At 42.0% G+C, this 20094-nt stretch overlaps 1 protein-coding gene across 1 annotated transcript in view; it reads left to right on the forward strand.

The window, feature by feature from the left end:
* Positions 1-9925: 9925 nt before the first annotated feature.
* Positions 9926-20094, forward strand: part of LOC144240639 (NAD(P) transhydrogenase, mitochondrial-like) — a 28404-nt gene continuing 18235 nt past the window's right edge. The window contains exons 1-2 of the mRNA XM_077774997.1: positions 9926-9981; positions 15373-15576. Coding sequence (XP_077631123.1) covers positions 15420-15576 — 157 coding nt within the window. The 5' untranslated portion in view covers positions 9926-9981; positions 15373-15419. The remainder of the gene's footprint in view (positions 9982-15372; positions 15577-20094) is intronic.

Raw genomic sequence — 20094 nt, forward strand, 5'->3', positions numbered from 1 at the left:
AGTGGCTCAGTTGGTTATCCAACTTTGACTCAGGTCATGAGCTCATGGTTCATGAGTTCGAGCCCCACATCAGGTTCTATGCTGACAACTCAGAGCCTGAAGCATGCTTTGTACTCTGTGTCTCCCCCCCCGCCCCTCCCCATCTTGTGCTCTCTCTCTCTCTCTTTCTCAAAAATAAACATAAAAAAAAAGAAATGAGTTGAATGTATGTAACTAATGAGTTGAATCTATTTCACTTTTATTCTCTAGATTATGGAAGTGGGAAGACTCTGCCTCATTCTAATTACAATAGTTTGCATTAAAATTTTTTACTAATTATACTGAAAAATTTTCAATAATACAGCTAATTTGAAAGAATTTTATATACTAACATGTATACCTTCCTTTTAGATTTCTTCATTAATATTTTACTACACTTGCTAGGATTATTTTTTTAGTTTTTATTTTCTTTTGAGAGAGAGAGACAGAGAGAGGGAGACAGAGTGCGAGCAGGGGAGGGACAGAGAGAGGGAGACACAGAATCCGAAGCAGGCTCCAGGCTCTGAGCTGTCAGCACAGAGCCCAATATGGGACTTGAACACACGAGCTGCAAGATCATGACCTGAGGCAAAGTTGGATGCTCAACAGACTGAGCTACCAGGCTCCCCTTGCCAGGATTATTTTTAAAAAATAAATATTTTATTTTGAGATTATTGTTGATTCACATTCACTTGTAAGACATGATAGAGAGAACATCAGTACTCTTTACCTAGTTCCTCCAAACATCTGGCAAAGCTCTAGTACTATGTCACAACCAGGATATTGACATTGATACAGTCAAGATACAGGACATTTCCATCATCACAAAGATCCCTCATGTTGCCCTTTGTTAGTCACATCCACCCTTATCTCCTCCTTAAATGCTGCAGTCTACTAATCTGATCTTTATTTCTATAATTTTGTTATTTCAACAATGTTATATAAATGGAATCCTACAGTATATGATCTCTTGATATGGGCTTGTTTCTCCCTCTCAACATAATTGGAGATTCATCAAAGTTGAGTGTATTGGTGTTTCGTTCTTTTCCTTGCTGGAGAACTATTCCATGGTAAAGTTGTACAACAGTCTGTTCAACCATTCACCTGTTGAAGAACATCTGGGTTGTTTCCAGCTTTGAGCTATTTTGAATAAAGCTACCATGAAGATGTATGTATAGGTTTTTTGTGAACATAAATCTCCAGTTCTCTGGGGCGAATGCCCAATATAATTGCTAGGTCATAGGATAGTTGCTTGGTTAGTTTTTAAAGACCAGAGAACTGTTTTCCAGAGTGACTACAGTACCATATTACATTCCTGTCAGCAGCGTGTGAGCGATCCAGCTTCTCTTCATCATTGCTAGCATTTGATATTGTCATTATTTTTTATTTTAGAGATTCTTATAGATGGGTAATATGTCTTAAAATTTTTTTTTTTAATGTTTATATTTGAGAGAGACAGAGAGCAAGCATGGGAGTTGCACAGAGAGAGGGAGACAGAATCTGAAGCAGGTTCCAGGCTCTGAGTTGTCAGCACAGAGCCTGACATGGGGCTTGAACTCACGAGCCATGATGTCATGACCTGAGCTGAAGTTGGAAACTTAACTGACTGGGGCCACCTAGGCACACCAGATGTGTAATATGTCTTATTGTGGTTCTAATTTTCATTTTCTTTTTTTCTTTAGATTTTTTAAAAAAATTTTTATTAATTTCTGAGAGAGAGACAGCATGAGCAGGGGAGGATCAGAGCGAGGGAGACACAGAATCTGAAACAGGCTCCAGGCTCTGAGCTGTGAGCACAGAGCCTGACATGGAGTTCGAACCCACAAACCGCGAGATCATGACCTGAGCCGAAATCGGACATTCAACCGACTGAGCCACCCAGGCGCCCCTCCTTTAGATTTTAATGTTTATTTATTTTTGAGAGAGAGAGAGAGAGAGAGAGAGAGAGAGAGAGAGAAGGGAGAGGGCAGAGAGAGAGGAAGACACAGAATCCGAAACAGGCTCCAGACTCCAAGCTGTCAACACAGAGCCCCATTCAGGGCTCAAACTCATGAACCATGAGATCATGACCTGAGCTAAAGTCAGACATTCAACCAACTGAGCCACCCAGGCACCCCGAGTTTTCATTTTCTTAATGAGTAATGATATTGAACATCTTTTTATGTGCTTATAGCTCTCTTTAGTGAAATATCTTTTTGACCATTTTCTTTCATGTATTTATTTTTATTTTGAGAGACAGAGAGAAAGCATATAAACTGGGCAGAGGGGCAGAGAAAGAGAGAGAATCTCAAGCACAGGGCTCAATCCCACAACCCTGGGATCATGACATGAGCTGAAATCAAGAGACGAATCCCCAAATGACTGAGTCATCCAGGCGCCCCCCCCCCTTTTTTTAAACTTTATTTAAGCTCCATCCCCAACATGGGGGTCAAACTCACAACCCTGAGATCAGGAGTCACATGCTCCTCCAACTGAGCCAGCCAGGCATCTCTGCCCATTTTCTATTTGGATTTTTAAAAAACTATTGAGTTTTGAGAGTTCTTAATATTTTCTAAAGACATGCCCTTTGTAGAAGGGAGTTTTGCAAATATTTTCTCCCATTCTGTAGCTTTTTTTTTTTATTCTCTTAATCTGGTCTTTCACAGCACCAAAGATTTTCATTTTTTTAAATGTTTATTTTTGAGATAGAGATAGAGAGAGAGCGCATGTGCACATATGGGTGAGAGACAGAGAGAATCCCAAGCAGGCTCCACACCACCAGTGCCACCAGCACAGAACCTGATCTGGGGCTGGAACCCACAAACTGTGAGATCATGACTTGAGCTGCAAACAAGAGTCAGACACCTAAACCACTGAGCCACACAGGTGTCCTGCCAAAAATTTTCATTTTGATAAGATTCAATTTATCAATTTTTCCTTTTATAAATCATGCTAATGGTGTCAAGCCCAGCCCGAGGTCCTGAAGATTTTTATCTTATTTTTTGAAAAGGTTTTGTGATTTTTGCAACCAAACCAACATGAGTTCATTCCTTGGTGAGTCAGAAATCGCACCAGGTTGAGTTGTTGCCCAAAGAAAACTTGCAGTTGCAGTAAATAAGGAGAATCACGGGGGATGGTTTCCAAAGCTGTGAATCCCCGAGAAAGGGTGAATGGGTTCTTTTTGTTTAGGGTAAGGATGAATACTTAGATAGGGAAACTTTGTCACCCTACATAAAGGAGGGCATAAGGTCATGCATGTGCCTTTAAGGAAACATGCCTATACATACAGTGTATGTTATCTAAATGAGGCTGAGTCTCCTCCTTGAGCAGAGACTTGAGTACTATGAGGTAAAGGTAATCATAGGGCATTCTAGAGGTCACTCTACTGTCCATCTGCACAGACACGTACCAGGTTTAGCTCAACTGGTCTTGGTGGTCTGGCCCAGGGGGGAGATTTTGCCTGGGCAGTTGCTATCACAGGAGGGTGTGTGTGTGTGTGGTGGTGGTGGTGGTGGTGGTGATAGGTTGGCGGGGTGGGGTGGGGTGGCAAGGTTCTGGTTTCACTTGCCTGAGTCTAGAGGAAAGCCAGAAAGAAGTGCTTAGAAGAAAAATGTAAGACGGAAGTTAGTGGGTACAAGCAGGTGAGCAGTAAAGACCCAGTCTTGGGGTCTAGCTGGGGACAATTTTACACTTAAGTTTGTATTCCATTCTGATTGAATTATACAAATGGTGAGACTTAGATCTAGGCGTTTGTTTGTTGCCTATGGATGTCCAGTTACTTCAACACCGTTTCTTGAAAAGGCTATCTTTCCTCCATTGGATTGCTCTTGCCTTTTTGCCAAAATTAAATTGGGCACCCTTTTGAAAATCTGTGTGCTGGGCCCTGGGCTATCTTCTTTACACTAGTTTTTTCTCCTCTTTACAACAATCTGCAAAATAGTTATTTAGTATCCAGTCTGTGCCAAGCACTGTGCTGGCTCAGAGAAAGAAGAGACAAACAAGTCTCACTGGAATGCTTCACAGAGGAAGAGACGAATCTGGGCGCAAGTCTGCAAAGAATAGGGAGAACCAGGAGAGGTTTCCACATTGAAAGAAAAGCATGCAAAATGGCTGGGGGGTGTACAGCAGCTTTGTACATTTAGGAAGCAGTAAGTGTTTTGTTACAGCTAAAAGGAGAGGAGCAAGAGAGGATTTTCTCACTTTTGGGTTTAAAATATCTGTGTAGAGGGGCGCCTGGGTGGCTCAGTTGGTTGAGCGTCTGACTTTGGCTCAGGTCACGGTCTCACGGTTCATGAGTTCGAGCCCTGCATTGGGCTTGCTGCTGTCAGCAAACAGCCTGCTATAGATCCTCTGTCCCTCTCTTTCTCTGCTCCTTCCTTGCTCTCTTTCTCAAAAATAAGTAAGCATTAAAAAAAAAATAAACCTGTGGCTATCTACTTGGAAATGACTCAAGGCAGTTGGCTGCATGAGTTTGGAACCGAAGAGAGATTTGGGCTGGACAGTAAGCTCGAAGTTGCCATAGCACAGTTGACATTGGACCGACAGGAAGAAAGTATTCAAGTTAAAAGGAAAGAGAGCCAAGAGAACATTCAAAATGTTTGCACATTTAAGTGGCTAAAGAACTGAGAATGAATGGTTACAGAAGTAGAAGGTCATAGGAGAGTGGTATGTCAACAACCAGCAAAGGTGAGAAATTCTGGATTTTATGGCTAACATCGAGCATAAAAAAAGATCTACAAATAGACCATGTTTCACAAAACTTAAAAAAATTTTATTTGAACTAGAGTTTTCATCAAAATACAGTATTTTATAAGTTAAATATAAACAAGTTAACTGCTATTGTGGAGTTATATAATCAAGTAGTTTGAGGTGGTAACTATATAATATATAGTAATATATATATTTTAAAATTGAAGGAAAATTACGGTTACATTGAGTTTTCATTAAGATAGCAAAACAAGGATCACTTGGCTGGTTTAATCAGAGGAGTGTGTGACTCTTGATCTTGGGGTTGTGAGTTCAAGCCCCATGTTGGGTGTAGAGATTACAAAAAAAAAATAGATTTCAAAAACTAAAAAAAGTGCATAGTAAGTATATTAGGAAATTATTCTAATTACTAATACAGTATGACTTTCGCCTGAATTTCCACCAAATAATTTGGATTTTCACTTTAAACTCAAGAACTGTTAAATCTATGTTTTGTTTGTTTTTTTTTTAAACAACAAAAAACGACTCCTTTTTACATTGTAGTACCCTTAAAAACACAGAATGCTGGGTGCCTGGGTGGCTCAGTCAGTTAAGCACCCACTTTAGCTCAGGTCATAAGCTGACAGTTTGTGGGTTTTTGAGTCCTGCGTTGGGACTCTATGCTGACAGCTCAGAGCCTGGAGCCTGCTTTGGATCCTGTGTCTCTCTCTCTGTCCCTCCCCCTCTAGTTTTCTCTCTCTCTCTGAAAAATAAATAAATGTTGAAAAATTTTATATATTAAAAAAAAGGACACAGAATGCCCCTGCACTGGGCTGAATAGTGTGCCCCCACAACTTTTCACTACCCTTATTTGGAAATACAGCTTTTGCAGACGTAATTAGTTAAGGATCTTGAGATGAAGTCATCTTGGATTTAGGGTGGACCTTAATTCCATTTACTGGTGTCTTTTTTTTTTTTATAGGTGAGGGAAGCCCCCAAAGAAACTTGATTTATTTTCGTTTTTAATTTTTTTTGTTCAGAGAGAGAAGGAGAAAGAAATCTCAAGCAGGCTCAACACGAGGCTCAGTCCCATGACTCTGGGATCATGACCTGAGCCCAAATCAAGATTTGGATGCTCAACCAATTGAGCCACCTGGGTACTGCTGACTGGTGTCTTTGTAAGAGAAAGAACATGGAGATTTGGGCACAGGGGGACATTCAGAGAGGATGGCAATGTAAAGAGGAGGCAGAGATTGGGAGTCATGTGTCATATGTCTATAAGCCAAGGAACACCGAGGGATTGTTGACAACCAGAAGCTTTTTCCAGAAGGTAGACACAGTTTCTCCCTCAGAGCCTCTAGAGGAATCAACGCAGCTGACACCTGGACATCAGACTTCTGGCATCCAGAATTCTGAGAGAATGCATGTCTGTTGTTTTAAGCCACCCAGTTTGTGGCAACTTGTTATAGCAGCCCTAAGATACTAATATAGACTCTCTCTCTCACCATCTTCCCAAACCCCCCAAAGTTATCATTAGATAAATCACTTTTTATATATATTTTTTAAAAAGTTTATTCATTTTGAGAGAGAGAAAGCGAGCGAGCAAGCATGTGCGGGGAGGGGCAGAGAGCGAGGGAGAGAGAGAATCCTAAGCAGGCTCTGCACTGTCAGTCAGGAACTCATGAACCATGAGATTCTGACCTGAGTCAAAGTCCAGAGTCTGACATGTAACTGATGGAGCCACCCAGGCACCCTTAATTTCTTAGATTTTTTTTTAAAAAAAAACATGATTTTCATCATTGGCATTTACCATTTGGTGAGAACAATATCCACAAAGGGATGCTGAGTTAGTTCTAAACAATTCTAAATGCAAACTGGTTTTACTTAAATAAACTGCCAATGACTTAGCTTTGTCCTAGCTATTTAATGTCAGTTCTCCTTGATCCGTTTTCAATTAATGTGGAAAAGAAGTTCATTTAATTGGTTAATATTTGTTTCTTAAAATCAGCATGTCTTGATTGGTTTGCTGGGAGAAAAGGGCTGAGCCTGGGATTAGTGCTGGTTGTGTTGAAACCAGTCAGGTGTTTGCATTATCCAGAATCCCTGGAGTCTAAGAATACTTTCTCATTGGAGTTGTTCCTTTGCTAATATTTATTTGTAAAAGGGAAGCTTGCAACTATAAACTACTACTAACCGTTGAACATAATAATCCCAATTAAAACATTTAATTGTGTTTTCACTGGTCCACATTTAACTGGTTGCAGGGTTTTGTTAACATGTCCTCTTTAGGATCCAGTTTTTGATTGCAGATCTTCTCAGGCTCAGTCTACGTTTTGATTTTTGACTATTGGGCACCTCTCTGGCTTGAGGCCTCAAAGCAGACCCTAATGGTGTGTTACCCTCTTCTAAAGATTTAATCTTTTTTTGATTTTGCTAGATTAGGACTCTAAATAGTAAATACTATCTTTAAGCAATTGTAGGTACAACGTCTCCTAAATTTCAGAGGGTTTAAATTTGAACGTTTAAAATTGGATACATCCAGAGGAGCCTGGCTGGCTCAGTCAGTAGAATGTGCGACTCTTGGTCTCGGGGTTGTTAAGTTTGAGCCCCACATTGGGTGTAGAGATTATGTAAAAATAAAATCATAAAAAAATTGGATTGTCTAAGTTTAAATTAAGTATATATTTATTTAGTGTGAGCACGGAAGGGGCTGAGGGAGAGAGAGAATCTTAAGCAGGCTCCCTGCCCAGCTTGGAGCCCAACATGAGACTTGGTCTCAGGACCATGAGATCATGACCTGAGCCAAAATCAAGAGTCGGTCGCTTAATTGAGCCACCCAGGCACCCCTACACTAAGTATTCATTAAATATTTATTACTTAGGTTTTTATTTATTACTTTAACTTAAGTAATTACTAAAGTATCCAAATCATAGAACAGTCTGTAATGAAAATTTGCATATAAGTGAGAGGTACTTTTCTGAATGGGGGTTGGAGGTGGAGAAAGCCAAGGAGGAAGATATCAAAGTGGACAAAACCCTTAAAACCTAACAGGGGAGGGGCGCTTGGGTGGCTTAGTCGGTTAAGCGTCCGACTTTCGCTTAGGTCATGATCTCGCGGTTCGTGGGTTTGAGCCCCGCGTCGGGCTCTGTGCTGACCGCCAGCTCAGAGCCTGGAGCCTATTTCAGAGTCTGTGTCTCCCTCTATCTCTGACCCTCCCCTGCTCACGCTGTCTCTCTCTCTCCTAGAAATAAATAAAACATAAAAAAAAAACCTAACAGGGGATATAAAATCTTTGCAAAAATTTTATATAAGGCAGTTTCTAAGATTCAGAAGCAACTAACTTACAAGCTTCTGGAACTTAATCCAATTTTCTTTGGGGACTCCTAGGAATATTTTGTAAGTACTACATAGGAGAGTAGGGCCTAAAACAGAACATTCCAAAAGACAAATGTTTTCATCTGGAACAATGGCACCCAAGTTATACTGGATAAATGAGAAGAATGAATTTTAAAAATTACTACATACTTATTATTTAATAGAAAAAGTGCAAAGTGGTATGCCCTCTTTGGATTTCTTCTAATGTGCTATAATCATAAGAAGGTGAAACTGAATAACTCATTGAGCATTTATTAAAGCCAGGGTTTCTCAGTCTTAGCACTACTGATGGTTGGGGCCAGATGATTTGTCGTTGTAAGGGGCTGTCCTGTGTAATGAAGGGTGGTCAGCAGCATCCCTGGTCTCTACCCATTAGAAGCCTCCCCTTTGCAGTTGTGACAACGAAAATGTCTCCAGACACGGTGGGACAAAATTGGCCCTAGCTGGGAACCACTGATTTTAAGCCTTGAAAGCGAAGAGCAGCAAACCCTCACTCCCAGTGTTTATTTATTTATTTAATTTATTTATTTTGAGAGAGTGTGTGAGAGCAGGGGAGAGGGAGAGAGGGATAGATAGAGCAAGAGAGAATTCCAAGCAGGCTCTGTATGCTTAGCCTGGAGCCCGAGGCCACTTCAACTCCCAAGCCAAACGAGGAGATCGTGACCTGAGCAGAAACCAAGTGTGGCATTGGACTGAGTCACCAGGCACCCCACCCTCAGGCTTTAAAGCAAATGTTTTCTCCCCAATTTTAGTCTCCCCCCAGTTTTTTGAGATAATTAACATACAGTACTGTATATGTTTAACGTGTACAGCATAATGATTTGACTTAAATATATCGCGAAAGGGGCTTAGTTTTAATCCTTATCAATTACTTCTGTCTCATTGAACCTGCAGTATCTCCAACCTGTTTCTATGGTTGAGTTTATCATGGTTCATTATATTTTTTTAAAACATGGGGCTTGTGCCCTTTCCTGTCTGTGAGGTCTTTGAAGACAGGAGCAGTGTTTTCCCTTGACATCCTCTGGATGTCAGTGAAAGTCCATTAGTTGAATGACCTTTTAGGCTGGTTAAACAGAAGAGACGTTCTTGAAGGGTTTCTCTGACCTACCTTTCTGTTTCTTTCTTTCTTTTTTTCCTTCCTTCCTTCCTTCTTTCTTTCTCTTTCAGGAATATCTGTTTTGCCAATCTCAAATACTTCACTTAAAGTAAAATGCAGTGACCATGCTGACACTTAATGATTCAGCTTTGGGCAAGCGAACCATTTTATACTGTATATTTTCTTCTTCCCACTTTCAATCAGAAGACACCTGCAGACCAATAGAATATGAGCAAAGAACAAATCGGTCCTCATGTTTTGCTGAAATCAATCTAGGCCTTCTCAAGACATTTAAGGTCCACCAAGGGCGCTCTCCAGCCGCTGGGTATTAATACTGTCAGCAGCACCCGGCTTTCTCTGGGCCCATCGTGGGAAGACTCGTACGTAGACGCGCGTTAATTTTCGGGCCTTGACATCGTTTCCGAGGAATTTAACTCCACCTCTCCGGGCAGAAGGGAACTACAACGCCCTCATTCCCGCCCTCCACCGCCCCTTGGCCTCCCCCCCCCCTTTCCTTCGGGTCCTCTTCTGTTACAGAAGTTCTGATTTTTCCTAGAGAGCGAAGAGGAAAGGTACCAAAGTGGAGTTCTATTATTCTCTTACGTGCTCTGGTGGGACACTGGAGAGGAAATCACACTTGGTACTGTAACTGGCTCTCCAGCGGACAGGGCAAATGTGGTCTTGAAAACTTCACCGCCCGCGTAGGGCTCCAGGTTTGATTGACAAGGACGCGCGGAGGGAAGGCGAGGAGGCGGGGCAGGGGGCCTGGGGCAGAGCCCAAGACAAAGAGGTTTTGGTTGGCACCGAGGAGCGAAGGGCCCTTTGGGGTAACTAGCGTGGGCGCGCTGAGGGGGCGTTTGGTGAGGTCGCCTTCTTGTCCGGAGGGAGGGCGGTAGGCTCCGGGGAGCCTGGCGGGCGGAAGGGCCTGGTGGGGAGAGGGGCGCCGGGCGGAGGANGGAGACCTGTCAGGGAGCAGAAGGGGGCGGGGTCGGCAGTGACCGGGGTGTGGGGTGCACCCGGGCGCCCACAGGCCAGAGACTTGGGTCCGGAAGAAGAACCTTGCCTTGGAGGCCCCTTTTCTTGTCTCTCGCCGGGGCGACGTGGAAGGGAGTGGGCGGGTGGTTGGGGGACTGGGTGCTTGCAGAGCGCAGGGAGTGAGGCGGCAGCTGTGCAGGTGCAGATCTTGGAGCTTTGTGGGGGCGGGCAGCGTGACTCGTGTGGGGTCATTTCGGGCCGCAAGATGGGAGGAGGGAAGAGGTCACAGAGGACTTTCGATAGAGGGTGCACCCAGAGAAGTGGCAGCTGGACGCCCCGAAATTGTGCTTGAACCTTGAGGGAATTCGAGGTCGGCGATCGGCTGGATACTTAGGAGGTGGCGAGTGAAACTTGTGAGTGTGTATGTCTGTGAGGGCTGGTGTCTGAGCAAACTTCATCCAGGCAGAGTGGGGCCCGGCTGGCGACCGCAGTGGGGGCCGAGCTGATCCGAACCCCGGAGGAGGAATGACTATTAAGCGGTCGGGGCCAATGGGCTTCCAGGGAAGGTAATGAATAGCGGTCTCGCGCAGACGTCAGCCCAGCTGCAGTGTAGTTGCCCAAGGAGGGGCGGGACCGGTGGGTTTGGGCGAGGTCACGCTGCCTGCCAGCCTAAGCTGCTGTAGGGTATTGTGTCCTTGGTTGGTATGTTTCACTTTAAAAGCGTGACTTGTTTACGGTGGCAAGCGTCCTTTATTCGCCCTGCAGTGCAGAGTAGTCCTAAAGGGATCTCTTTGTAAGGAGTCTTTTAGGCCAGACTCTATTACCATGGGATTTGCATATTTTTATTAAAGTGCTTCCCTCTTCAAAAATGTTTATGCCTTCTACTCATTTTTAAAAATGTTTATTGGGGCGCCTGGGTGGCTTAGTCGGTTAAGCGTCCGACTTTCGTTTGGGTCATGATCTCGCGGTTCGTGGGTTCGAGCCCCCGCGTCAGGCTCTGTGCTGACTGCCAGCTCAGAGCCTGGAGCCTGTTTCAGTCTGTGACTCCCTCTCTCTCTGACCCTCCCCTGCTCACACTGTCTCTCTCTCTCTCTCTCTCTCCTAGAAATAAATTTTAAAAAAAAGTTTATTTATTTATTTTGAGAGACCGAGCAGGGGAGTGGCAGAGAGAGAGAGAGAGAATCCCAAGCAGATCTCGTGCTGGGGCTCCAACTCATGACCTGAACCAAAACCAGGAACCCCTTGCTTGGCCAACTGAGCCACCCATGCGTCCCACTTCTGCCCATTTCTTAACTGGGTTATTAAGTATAGAGAACAAACTGAGGGTTGCTGGAGGGGGGATGGGTTAAATGGGTGATGGGGATTAAGGAGGGCACTTGTGGTGAGCACTGGGCGTTGTATGTAAGTGATGAATCACTAAATTTTACTCCTGAAACTAATATTGCACTATATGTTAACTAACTGGAATTTAAATAAACATTTGAAACTATAAAAATAAAGAAGAAAAAAATACTCCCCTCTTCTCTGCTGCACACCTTTTATTTGCAAACCTGGCTTTAAAAAAATTATTAAATGGACAGTTTAGGATTACTTTTTAAAATTTTTTATTTATTTCTGAGAGAGAGAGAGAGAGAGCATGAGCAGGGGAGGGACAGAGAGAGAGGGAGATGTAGAATCTGAAACAGGCTCCAGGCTCTGAGCTAGATGTCAGCATAGAGCCTGACGTGGGGCTCGAACCCCCAAACCGTGAGATCATGACCTGAGCTGAAGTCGGACGCTTAACCGACTGAGCCACCCAGGCACCCTAGGATTACTTTTTTATCAGCAGTGTGCATAGGCTGTTTACCTTTGCTGATGGAATCAGTCGTCCACAGGCTACACAGCATTTCATTTTTAAAGGAAATTTCCTGAAACTCTGCAGAATGTGTTTTCATAGATACCCAGGTTTCAGGTTCCCAGTCCTAGTTATTTATTCATTCAGTTAAAAAATACTTGTTGTTTTCCTCTTTTGTGCAAAGCACCGGGCCAGAGGTAATAACCAAAGCTAGTAGTGATAGCAATAAAGATACTGTGTCCTTTTAATCCTCACAACAACCCTATAACACAGGTGCTATTATTATTATTATCCCCATTTTAAAGATGAAAAAATCAGGTTCAGAGAAGCTAAGTGCCTTACTTGCCAAGGACACAGCTAATAAATTGCAGAATGAGGGCTTGCAAACCACGGTTCACCTTGTTAGCCTCTAGGCTGCCCTCACTCTGACATGCTTGCCCTCAAGAATTTTAATATCTATTTAGGGGAGATAGTTGCCCAAATAACTTACTGCTGTATGAATGGTATACTAAATTGGTTTTTTTTCAGTTTTGAGTTGTAAAGCTTTCTCCTATAGCTTCAAAGCCATAGAAGCACATGAATAATGAAATAGCAGAGAGCTTTAAAATAATGATATGGAAAAATGTGACAGTTAAGGTCGAATACTGTCTTTTGTGTAAATAAGTACCTGTCTGTGACAACACAGTTTAGATATTCTCTGAATATATTTCAGGGTCATTTGTATTTAATTTAGGCTTAGTAATAGGGACTATGTTCTTGACATAAACTACTTTCTTAAACATTGTTTTTTTTTTAAGTTTATTTATTCTTTAATGTTTATTTATGAAGGACACACAAACACACACACACACACACACACACACAGTGTGAGCAGGGGAGGGGCAAAGAAAGAGGGAAACAGAATCTGAAGCAGGCTACAGGTTCTGAGCTGTCAGCATAGACCTGACACCAAGCTTGAACTCACGAGCTATGAGAGCATGACCAGAGCTGAAGTCAGACACTTAATTGACTGAGCCACCCAAGAGCAGAGAGAGGAAGTGGGGGCAGAGAGAGAGGGGGCAGAGGATCTGAAGCAGGCTCTGTGCTGATGGTAGAGAGCTGATGTGGGGTTCGAACTCATGGAATGTGAGATTGTGGCCTGAGCTGAAGGCAGACACTTAACTGACTGAGCCACCCAGGTGTCCTACCAATCAATGACTTTCTGATCACTGTCCTATATGTTTATAACTTGAATTAATTGAAATTTTAGGACAAAATTGGCCTCTGAAGCCTCTGCCTGAATTGCCATCTGATGTCAGGGATCTGTTCAACATCAAATTACCATTTTCCAAGTAAGCCCGGCAGTATTTTCCAGATTGCCTGAAAATAGGACTTCTGCTTTAAAGCATTGTAAAATCTTATCTAATTATAAAAGTTTTAGAGCCTAATGGGGCCCTACAAACAAACTTTCCTGTGCTTTTATATATTAGCAGACTGAGGTGCAGAGAGATTCAGGTCAAACAGAGAGTGAATGGCCAACTTAGACCATACACGGGCTCTGTTATACCTTGCTTTGTTCTCTCCCTGATGAGGTCTGGGTAAACCTCATCAGCCCCATGGGAATGGTGGTTGTTGGGGAGCTGGGATGGTCCAAGAAGAGAAACTAGGGTGAGTAGGGAGATGGGGATAAGACTAGGTCATTGGTAACGGTAAGCCAAATCTCCCCCAAGCCAAGAATTACGTTTTATATATCTTTGTATCTCCCTTGGTTGTTGGCATAGATTCAGTGAATAGTTTGAATATGTGGCTGAATTTCGAAATTGTTTGCTCTCTGTTTTCAGCCATGAACAACCCTAGAAGTGACCCACGAATAAATGAGAAGAGTATTTATGGGACTCAGGGGTGGTTGTGATTGAAATGAAATGACATATGTGGAAACACTGAAAAATACAAAAACCTATTCAAGTGCAAACGATTATTCAAATACATTTTTGATTGCATTCCTGAACCCATCTTGCATACCTCCTCTTCCTTAGCTTTTTTTTCATGTTACTCTCTTTATCTCAGATGTGTTTCTTTTCTTTTTCTGAGCCCTTTAGGAGGACACAATCTCCTTCTTTGATCGCTTGAAGAACTTTGGACTTGTCTTGCTCTGCTTTGTAGTGTTATTGCGTGTTGACTTTTCTTATCTCAAAGCATGTGATCTATTCCAGATTGATTCCACAGATGCTTCTAATGACTGTGACTCTGAGACTCAGCCCTCTATATGTGTTTGTTGAATTAAAGGTCATTTTAAGAGTAAGCACCATCTGGATTAAGGATTTCATCCCCAGTGTTGTTTTCTAGTATTTGTAAGAAGTTGCTTCAAGGAGTTGAGGCAGCAGTGAGTAAACTAGAACATTCTTCCTCTGGAGACCGGAACAATGTTTATGGAAACTGCTGGGATTGGGTGCTGCGCCCCCTGAGGGCCCACATGATGGGGCAGAGCCTAAAAGTGTAGTTGGTAGAGTTAGCGGAGTTTGACTGATAGAGTTCCAGATCTTCTGCTTCTTCCCAATTTTGAAGGAAAGAAAACAAGGGTGGGGAAGCATTGAGAATCTAGGGCATGGTGGGCATACCTTCCATGCACCTGTGAGGATTTGCAATGGAGATTGCCACTGAAGCTTAGGTCATTAACAGCAAAGGTCAGTGACACCATCCAACCCAGTTAGAGCTGGTACAAAGTGGCCACTTGTGAGAACCCCTGATGGAAGAGTTCCTAGTTACACCCGTATCTTACAAGCACAAACCTCTGTAATAATGACATTTTTCTTTTTTAAAATTGGAGTCATATCCCACCCATGCTTAATTTTCTTGAGATGTGTACTTGGCAGACACGAATCTCATGTTCACTCAGTCTCAATTCAGGGGGTCTTTCAGGATAAGCATCTTGCTGCATGGAATAGGTTGCCAGTGTTTTCTGTACAACATGGTAGCTAAACAGATTGCTACTGTACTGTACAGTATTATAAATTTAAGGGAAATTCAAGGGTGATTATGCAATTTTTGCCATGCATGCAGACTTAGAAGATAACTTTAATGTAAGATGTGATTGGACTCTGTAGCAATTTTCTTTTTTTTAGCTTCCCAGCTACCTTAAGGATCAATTAGACTTAGGTGATCAAGGCTTGGAATTGAATAGTGAGTTTATAAGCACAATTTAAGTGTGGGAATGGATTCCAAGTTTTAAATATCTGAATTGGAAACAAACTTTTGAAGCATCTTCTGTAAGTAAAGGACTTGGCAAAAAAAAATTCACTGTAGATGCCCACATACAACTGTTATATTCCAAGCTCTTTGAATTAGTATTTAAAAAAAAATGTTTCTGATGTTCCAATAACAAAGTATGTTTTTTTTCGGCATATAAATATTTCATTTTCTTTCCTCTTAGTGATTTACCCTCAAGGAAATTTGGGATTCAGGAAGTTGGGAGCTCATATGAACATGGCGAACCTACTGAAAACCGTGGTGACTGGCTGTTCGTGTCCTTTACGTAGCAGTTTGGGGTCCTGTAAGGTTACACCTGGGAAGAAGAATTTTTTACGAACGTTTCATACTCATCAGGCACAGTGGTGTAAAGCCCCTGCAAAACCAGGTAACATCTCACTTCAGTGTATCCAGATCAAACCTTCAAGTTGTAGGAGCTAATGGATCTCCTGCTGCTTGATAAAAAGAAAAGCGATGCAGTTTTATAGCTTGGTGTTTGTGAGTCATTTTTCATTAAAAAAAAAAACCCTAATGACTGCTGTTAAAAATATTTTCCATGTACAGAAGTTTCTGACTGCCAGTGCTAATAGAGAAGAAAATAAAACAGGACAAGAGAAATGATAAACCAGTTGAGTTGTACCCAGGAAACTAGGGCTCATAGTAGCCACTTCTCCCAGCACCTCTTCCTCTTTCCTTGTCTTTATTGAGAGATTGTACCATACATAGGGCTCATCTGTGCTCAGAAATTAGCAACTAACTGTATTAATTAGTCCGTAGTGTATAATCTGTATACTGAGTGTATAATCTGTAGTACTGCTTCTCCATTTAGTGAATGCCAGCATCATCTCAGTCACTGAGGTCAGAAACCCTGGAGTCATATTGGATCTTCATAGTAGGTATGGGTCAGCTCTGCCTTGTATCCAAGGTCTGTTCTCACCATCGCTGCTGTTACTGTCTTGTTCCGAGCCACCGTCATCTGTCCCCTGGACTGTTGTGCTAGTCTTCTAAATGCTCTCTATGCTTGCTGCCTCTGTCCCCGCTACAGTCTGTTCTAGACATGAAAACATCATCTTTTTAAAATGAAAGATCATGTCACTCTTCTACTCAAAATTTGCCACTGGTGTCCTAGCTCATGCAGAGGAAGAGCTGACGTCTTTGAGGAGCCGACAAGGCGTTCCCCGCTAGGGTCCCAACTTGCTTCTGTTCTCGTGTGCAGGTCAGAAGGAGCGGTGAAACATGGGCTTCCCAAGCTGAGTGAGATCCCTTTATTAGGCATTTTGTGCAAAGACCCTCTTAGCACCGTGTACCTCATTGGCAAAAACTCAGACAGGTGGCAGTTAGGTAGCTGTAAGGGAGACTTGGACACAAAAGAGGTCTTTTGTTCCAGATGGTGACATACTCAACTAAAATTGGCATTCTGTCACTCAGGTGGAAGACAAGGACAGGTACCTTGGGGGCAACTAGAAGTCTTTGCTGCATAGAGTAATGCCCTTCTTCTTCTTTTTTTTAATAGTTTATTGTCAAGTTGGTTCCCACATAACACCCAGTGCTCATCCCCACTAGTGCCCTCCTCCATGCCCATCTCCCCTTCCCCCCCCCCCCCCCCACCCCATCAGGCCTCAGTTTGTTTCCGGCATTCAAGAGTGTCTCATGATTTTCTTTTTAATTCAAGCTTGCAGGCCTCTGTGCAATCAGAATCCCTACACTGCTATGCTTTTTGAGTTTTTATGTTTGTCTTTAATAGCTTTCACAGCCTCTTTTCTTGTTCTCATGTGGCAAGTGACTGTTGGCAGGGTACCTGCCCCTGAGAGCCCTCAACTTTATCTTCAGATTTTTATTTCAGGTGTTCTAGAAAACCAGACTATCCAAGCATGATAAAATTGTGTCTAAAATAAAAGTAAGTAACTGCATTGAGGCCATGAGAATCGTCCTTGTGAGTAAAGTGTGGACATCAAGGTCTCTATATTGACCATGAGGGAGAGTTTTCATTTAATTTGTAGTTCTTGACTATTTCCCAGATAATTACTTTTTATCTCTAAAAGATAAGGATTCTATTTAAAAATATATAACCACAATTTCATTACCACATTGCAAAGAATGAAAAGTAATTCCAGTCAGTATTCATATTTTTTCAGTTTTTTTTTTTTTTACAGTTGACTTACCCAAATAATGATCCAAACAGGGTCCACATGTTGTATTTGCATATTTTTGATCTCTGTGCCCCTCTTTTACTAAAAAATTTTTTTTAACATTTTTATTTATTATTGAGAGACAGAGCATGAACATGAAAGGAACAGAGAGAAGGAGAGACACAGAATCTGAAGGACGCTCCAGGCTCTGAGCTGTGAGCACAGAGCCTGAGGCGGGGCTTGAACTCACAAACCTTGAGATCATGACCTGAGCTGAAGTCAGCCGCTTAACCGACTGAGCCACCCAGGGGCCCCTCTTTTTTTCTTTTTAATTTATTTCTTGAAGAATGTAGTTGTTTTCCTGAGAATTTTTCAGATTCTGGGTTTGGCTGACTGAATTCCCTTGGAATTATTTAACCAGTTTCTCTCTTCCTTATATTTTCTGCACCATTTAGCTAGACCTAGAGGCTTGGTTAGACTCAGGTTTCCTTTTTTCGGCAAGAATGCTTCATAGGTGGATGCTATGTATTACCTATTGCATTTCACCAGGAAAACTAATCAGTGAATTTAGATGTTGGTATCCATCCATCATGAAGTTCTTATCGGTTTTTCATTCAAAGGCTATAGCAGCCATTCAGTGATCACTAATTAAATCCATGGTTTTATGGGGCGGGGTTAAAATGGTGACACTCTATCATTTTATATTCATTTATTAGCTAGAATTTTTCTGTAAAGAAAATCTTTCCCTCTATTATATAGTTACCCTGAGGTTGTAGTGGTAAGGTGGGATAAATGTTTCATTCTGTCCTATTCTTTACTAGTTTTGGTAATAATCTCTTGGTTTCCTTAAGTAGTAGTTTTCTATTTCAGCTGTAACAGGGAACACAACTTCATACTAGACAAATTTATTATCTTACACTTCTGGAGGCCAAAGTCCAGAATGACTCTCACCAGGTTCACAATCAAGCTATAGGCGGGGCTGTCTCTATTCCTTCTAGAGGCTTTAGGGTGGTTGGTTTCCTTCCCTTGTCCAGCTTTTGGAAACTGCTTGTGTTCTTTGGCTTGTGGCCCCTCTTCCATCTTCAAAGCCAGCAACATAGCATCTTCAGACCACTATTTCACTCTGGCTCTTCTGCCTTCTCCCACATTTAAGGACCCTTGTGAATACAGTGGGCCCACCCATATAATCCAGGCTAATCCTTATTTCAAGGTCATTTGATTAGCAACTTTAATTCCATCTGCTACCTTCATTCTCCTTTGCCATGTATCCCAACATATTCACAGGTTCTGAGGATTAGAACTGTGGGCCTCTATGGGAGATCATTATTCTGCTTATCACACACCTGCTAAAATTGGCCAGTGAAGCTTTTAAAAAATATTTATTTTTTGAGGATCATAATGAACTCATGCATTTTAACATTTTTGGATGTGTTTTATTACATTCAATTAATAATTCTTTTTCATACTCAAAATTGTTTCACATTTGGCCTTTCAAGTTGGCTCCTAAACCTGTTGGATGGGACTTCATTTGTCTTTGGTAGCTTCCTTGACTTATGGTAGATAGGGCCTACATAATTTGAGACTGTCAGATAAGTGAACTCCAGATGTTTATATGATTTAATTTTGCACATCAATCTGAAATATTTTCCAGCTTTCTATTATTTCCTCCCTCTCCTTCAAGTAGAGGTTAAGGTTCACCTTAGGTTTGTCTTTGGCTTACTTTTAGTTATTACTGCTAATGAGTGTGGGGTCTAAGACTGTGTTCAAATGCAGGTATTTTTAGGTTAACTTAATTTCTCTAAGGCCTCTATATTGTTCCTCTGTAAAAGTAATTTGATTTTTTTATTACGTGTATTCAGAGTTTAGGTTGCTACAGTAGATTTCCTAAACTTTGGTATGACATATAGAAGCAGATTTTTATTTAAAAGAAAAATCTATTTATGCCCAAATGTTGAGTAAAACAACAGAAGAAACTAATGTACTTTAGCTAAAGCTGTTCAGAACCATTTATAAATACTTTATGTATATTATACAGGCTCTTTTGAGTTGCAAGGAACAGGATCACATCAAGGTTCTATTTTGTGGTGAGGGTTTCTTTGCTTGTATTCTTGGGAAGTACAGAAGCCCAGGAGAGCCCTCATCTACTTGGAAAAGTGGAATGGTGTTCTGGATTTCATAGCCACGGCTCATCTTCCCTCTTTGTATCTCCACTACTGATGTTTCTACTACTGTTGCTGTAGGCCTCCCTGTGGTCTACCTTTTACCTCATGGCTGCTTACAAATAACTTTTGTACTGTTTACTCCCCCGTCCCTTTCTGTGGGTGTCCTATTAAGACACTCTGAAAGAGTACCTGAGTGGGTTGGGTTGTCACTGGCCAACATAGAGTGTCCTTGGGCAGTTTCTGTGTAAGTCATCTCAGGGGCTGTCTGGCCTGTAGACTATTATCTTTGACCCAGCTGTTGATTCTTCGTCTTATCCGCTGTGGCCAAGAATGTAGGGTCTCAGGAACAACACTTGGAAATCTATGAGGAATTGCCTGTGGCCATATTGCCAGGAAGAAAATTTTGAGTGTAGCCAGCAAAGGGTCGGGTATAGGTTGTTCTTCAAAGCAGCTAATTAGTTCTGTCTTCCTTCACGGTGAGGATGAGGAGACCATAAAAACCAGAGGATTAGTTTGAAGACTGGAGTTAGCATATTGACTGATCTCTCAACCCATTTTTTTCCCTAAGAATAATCTAGTTATGTGCCTTGAAAAGAGCCATTTGGTTAAATGAAA

This window comes from Crocuta crocuta, unplaced genomic scaffold, assembly GCF_008692635.1.
Source record: "Crocuta crocuta isolate KB4526 unplaced genomic scaffold, BGI_CrCroc_1.0 scaffold1758, whole genome shotgun sequence".
Taxonomy (NCBI): Eukaryota; Metazoa; Chordata; class Mammalia; order Carnivora; family Hyaenidae; genus Crocuta; species Crocuta crocuta.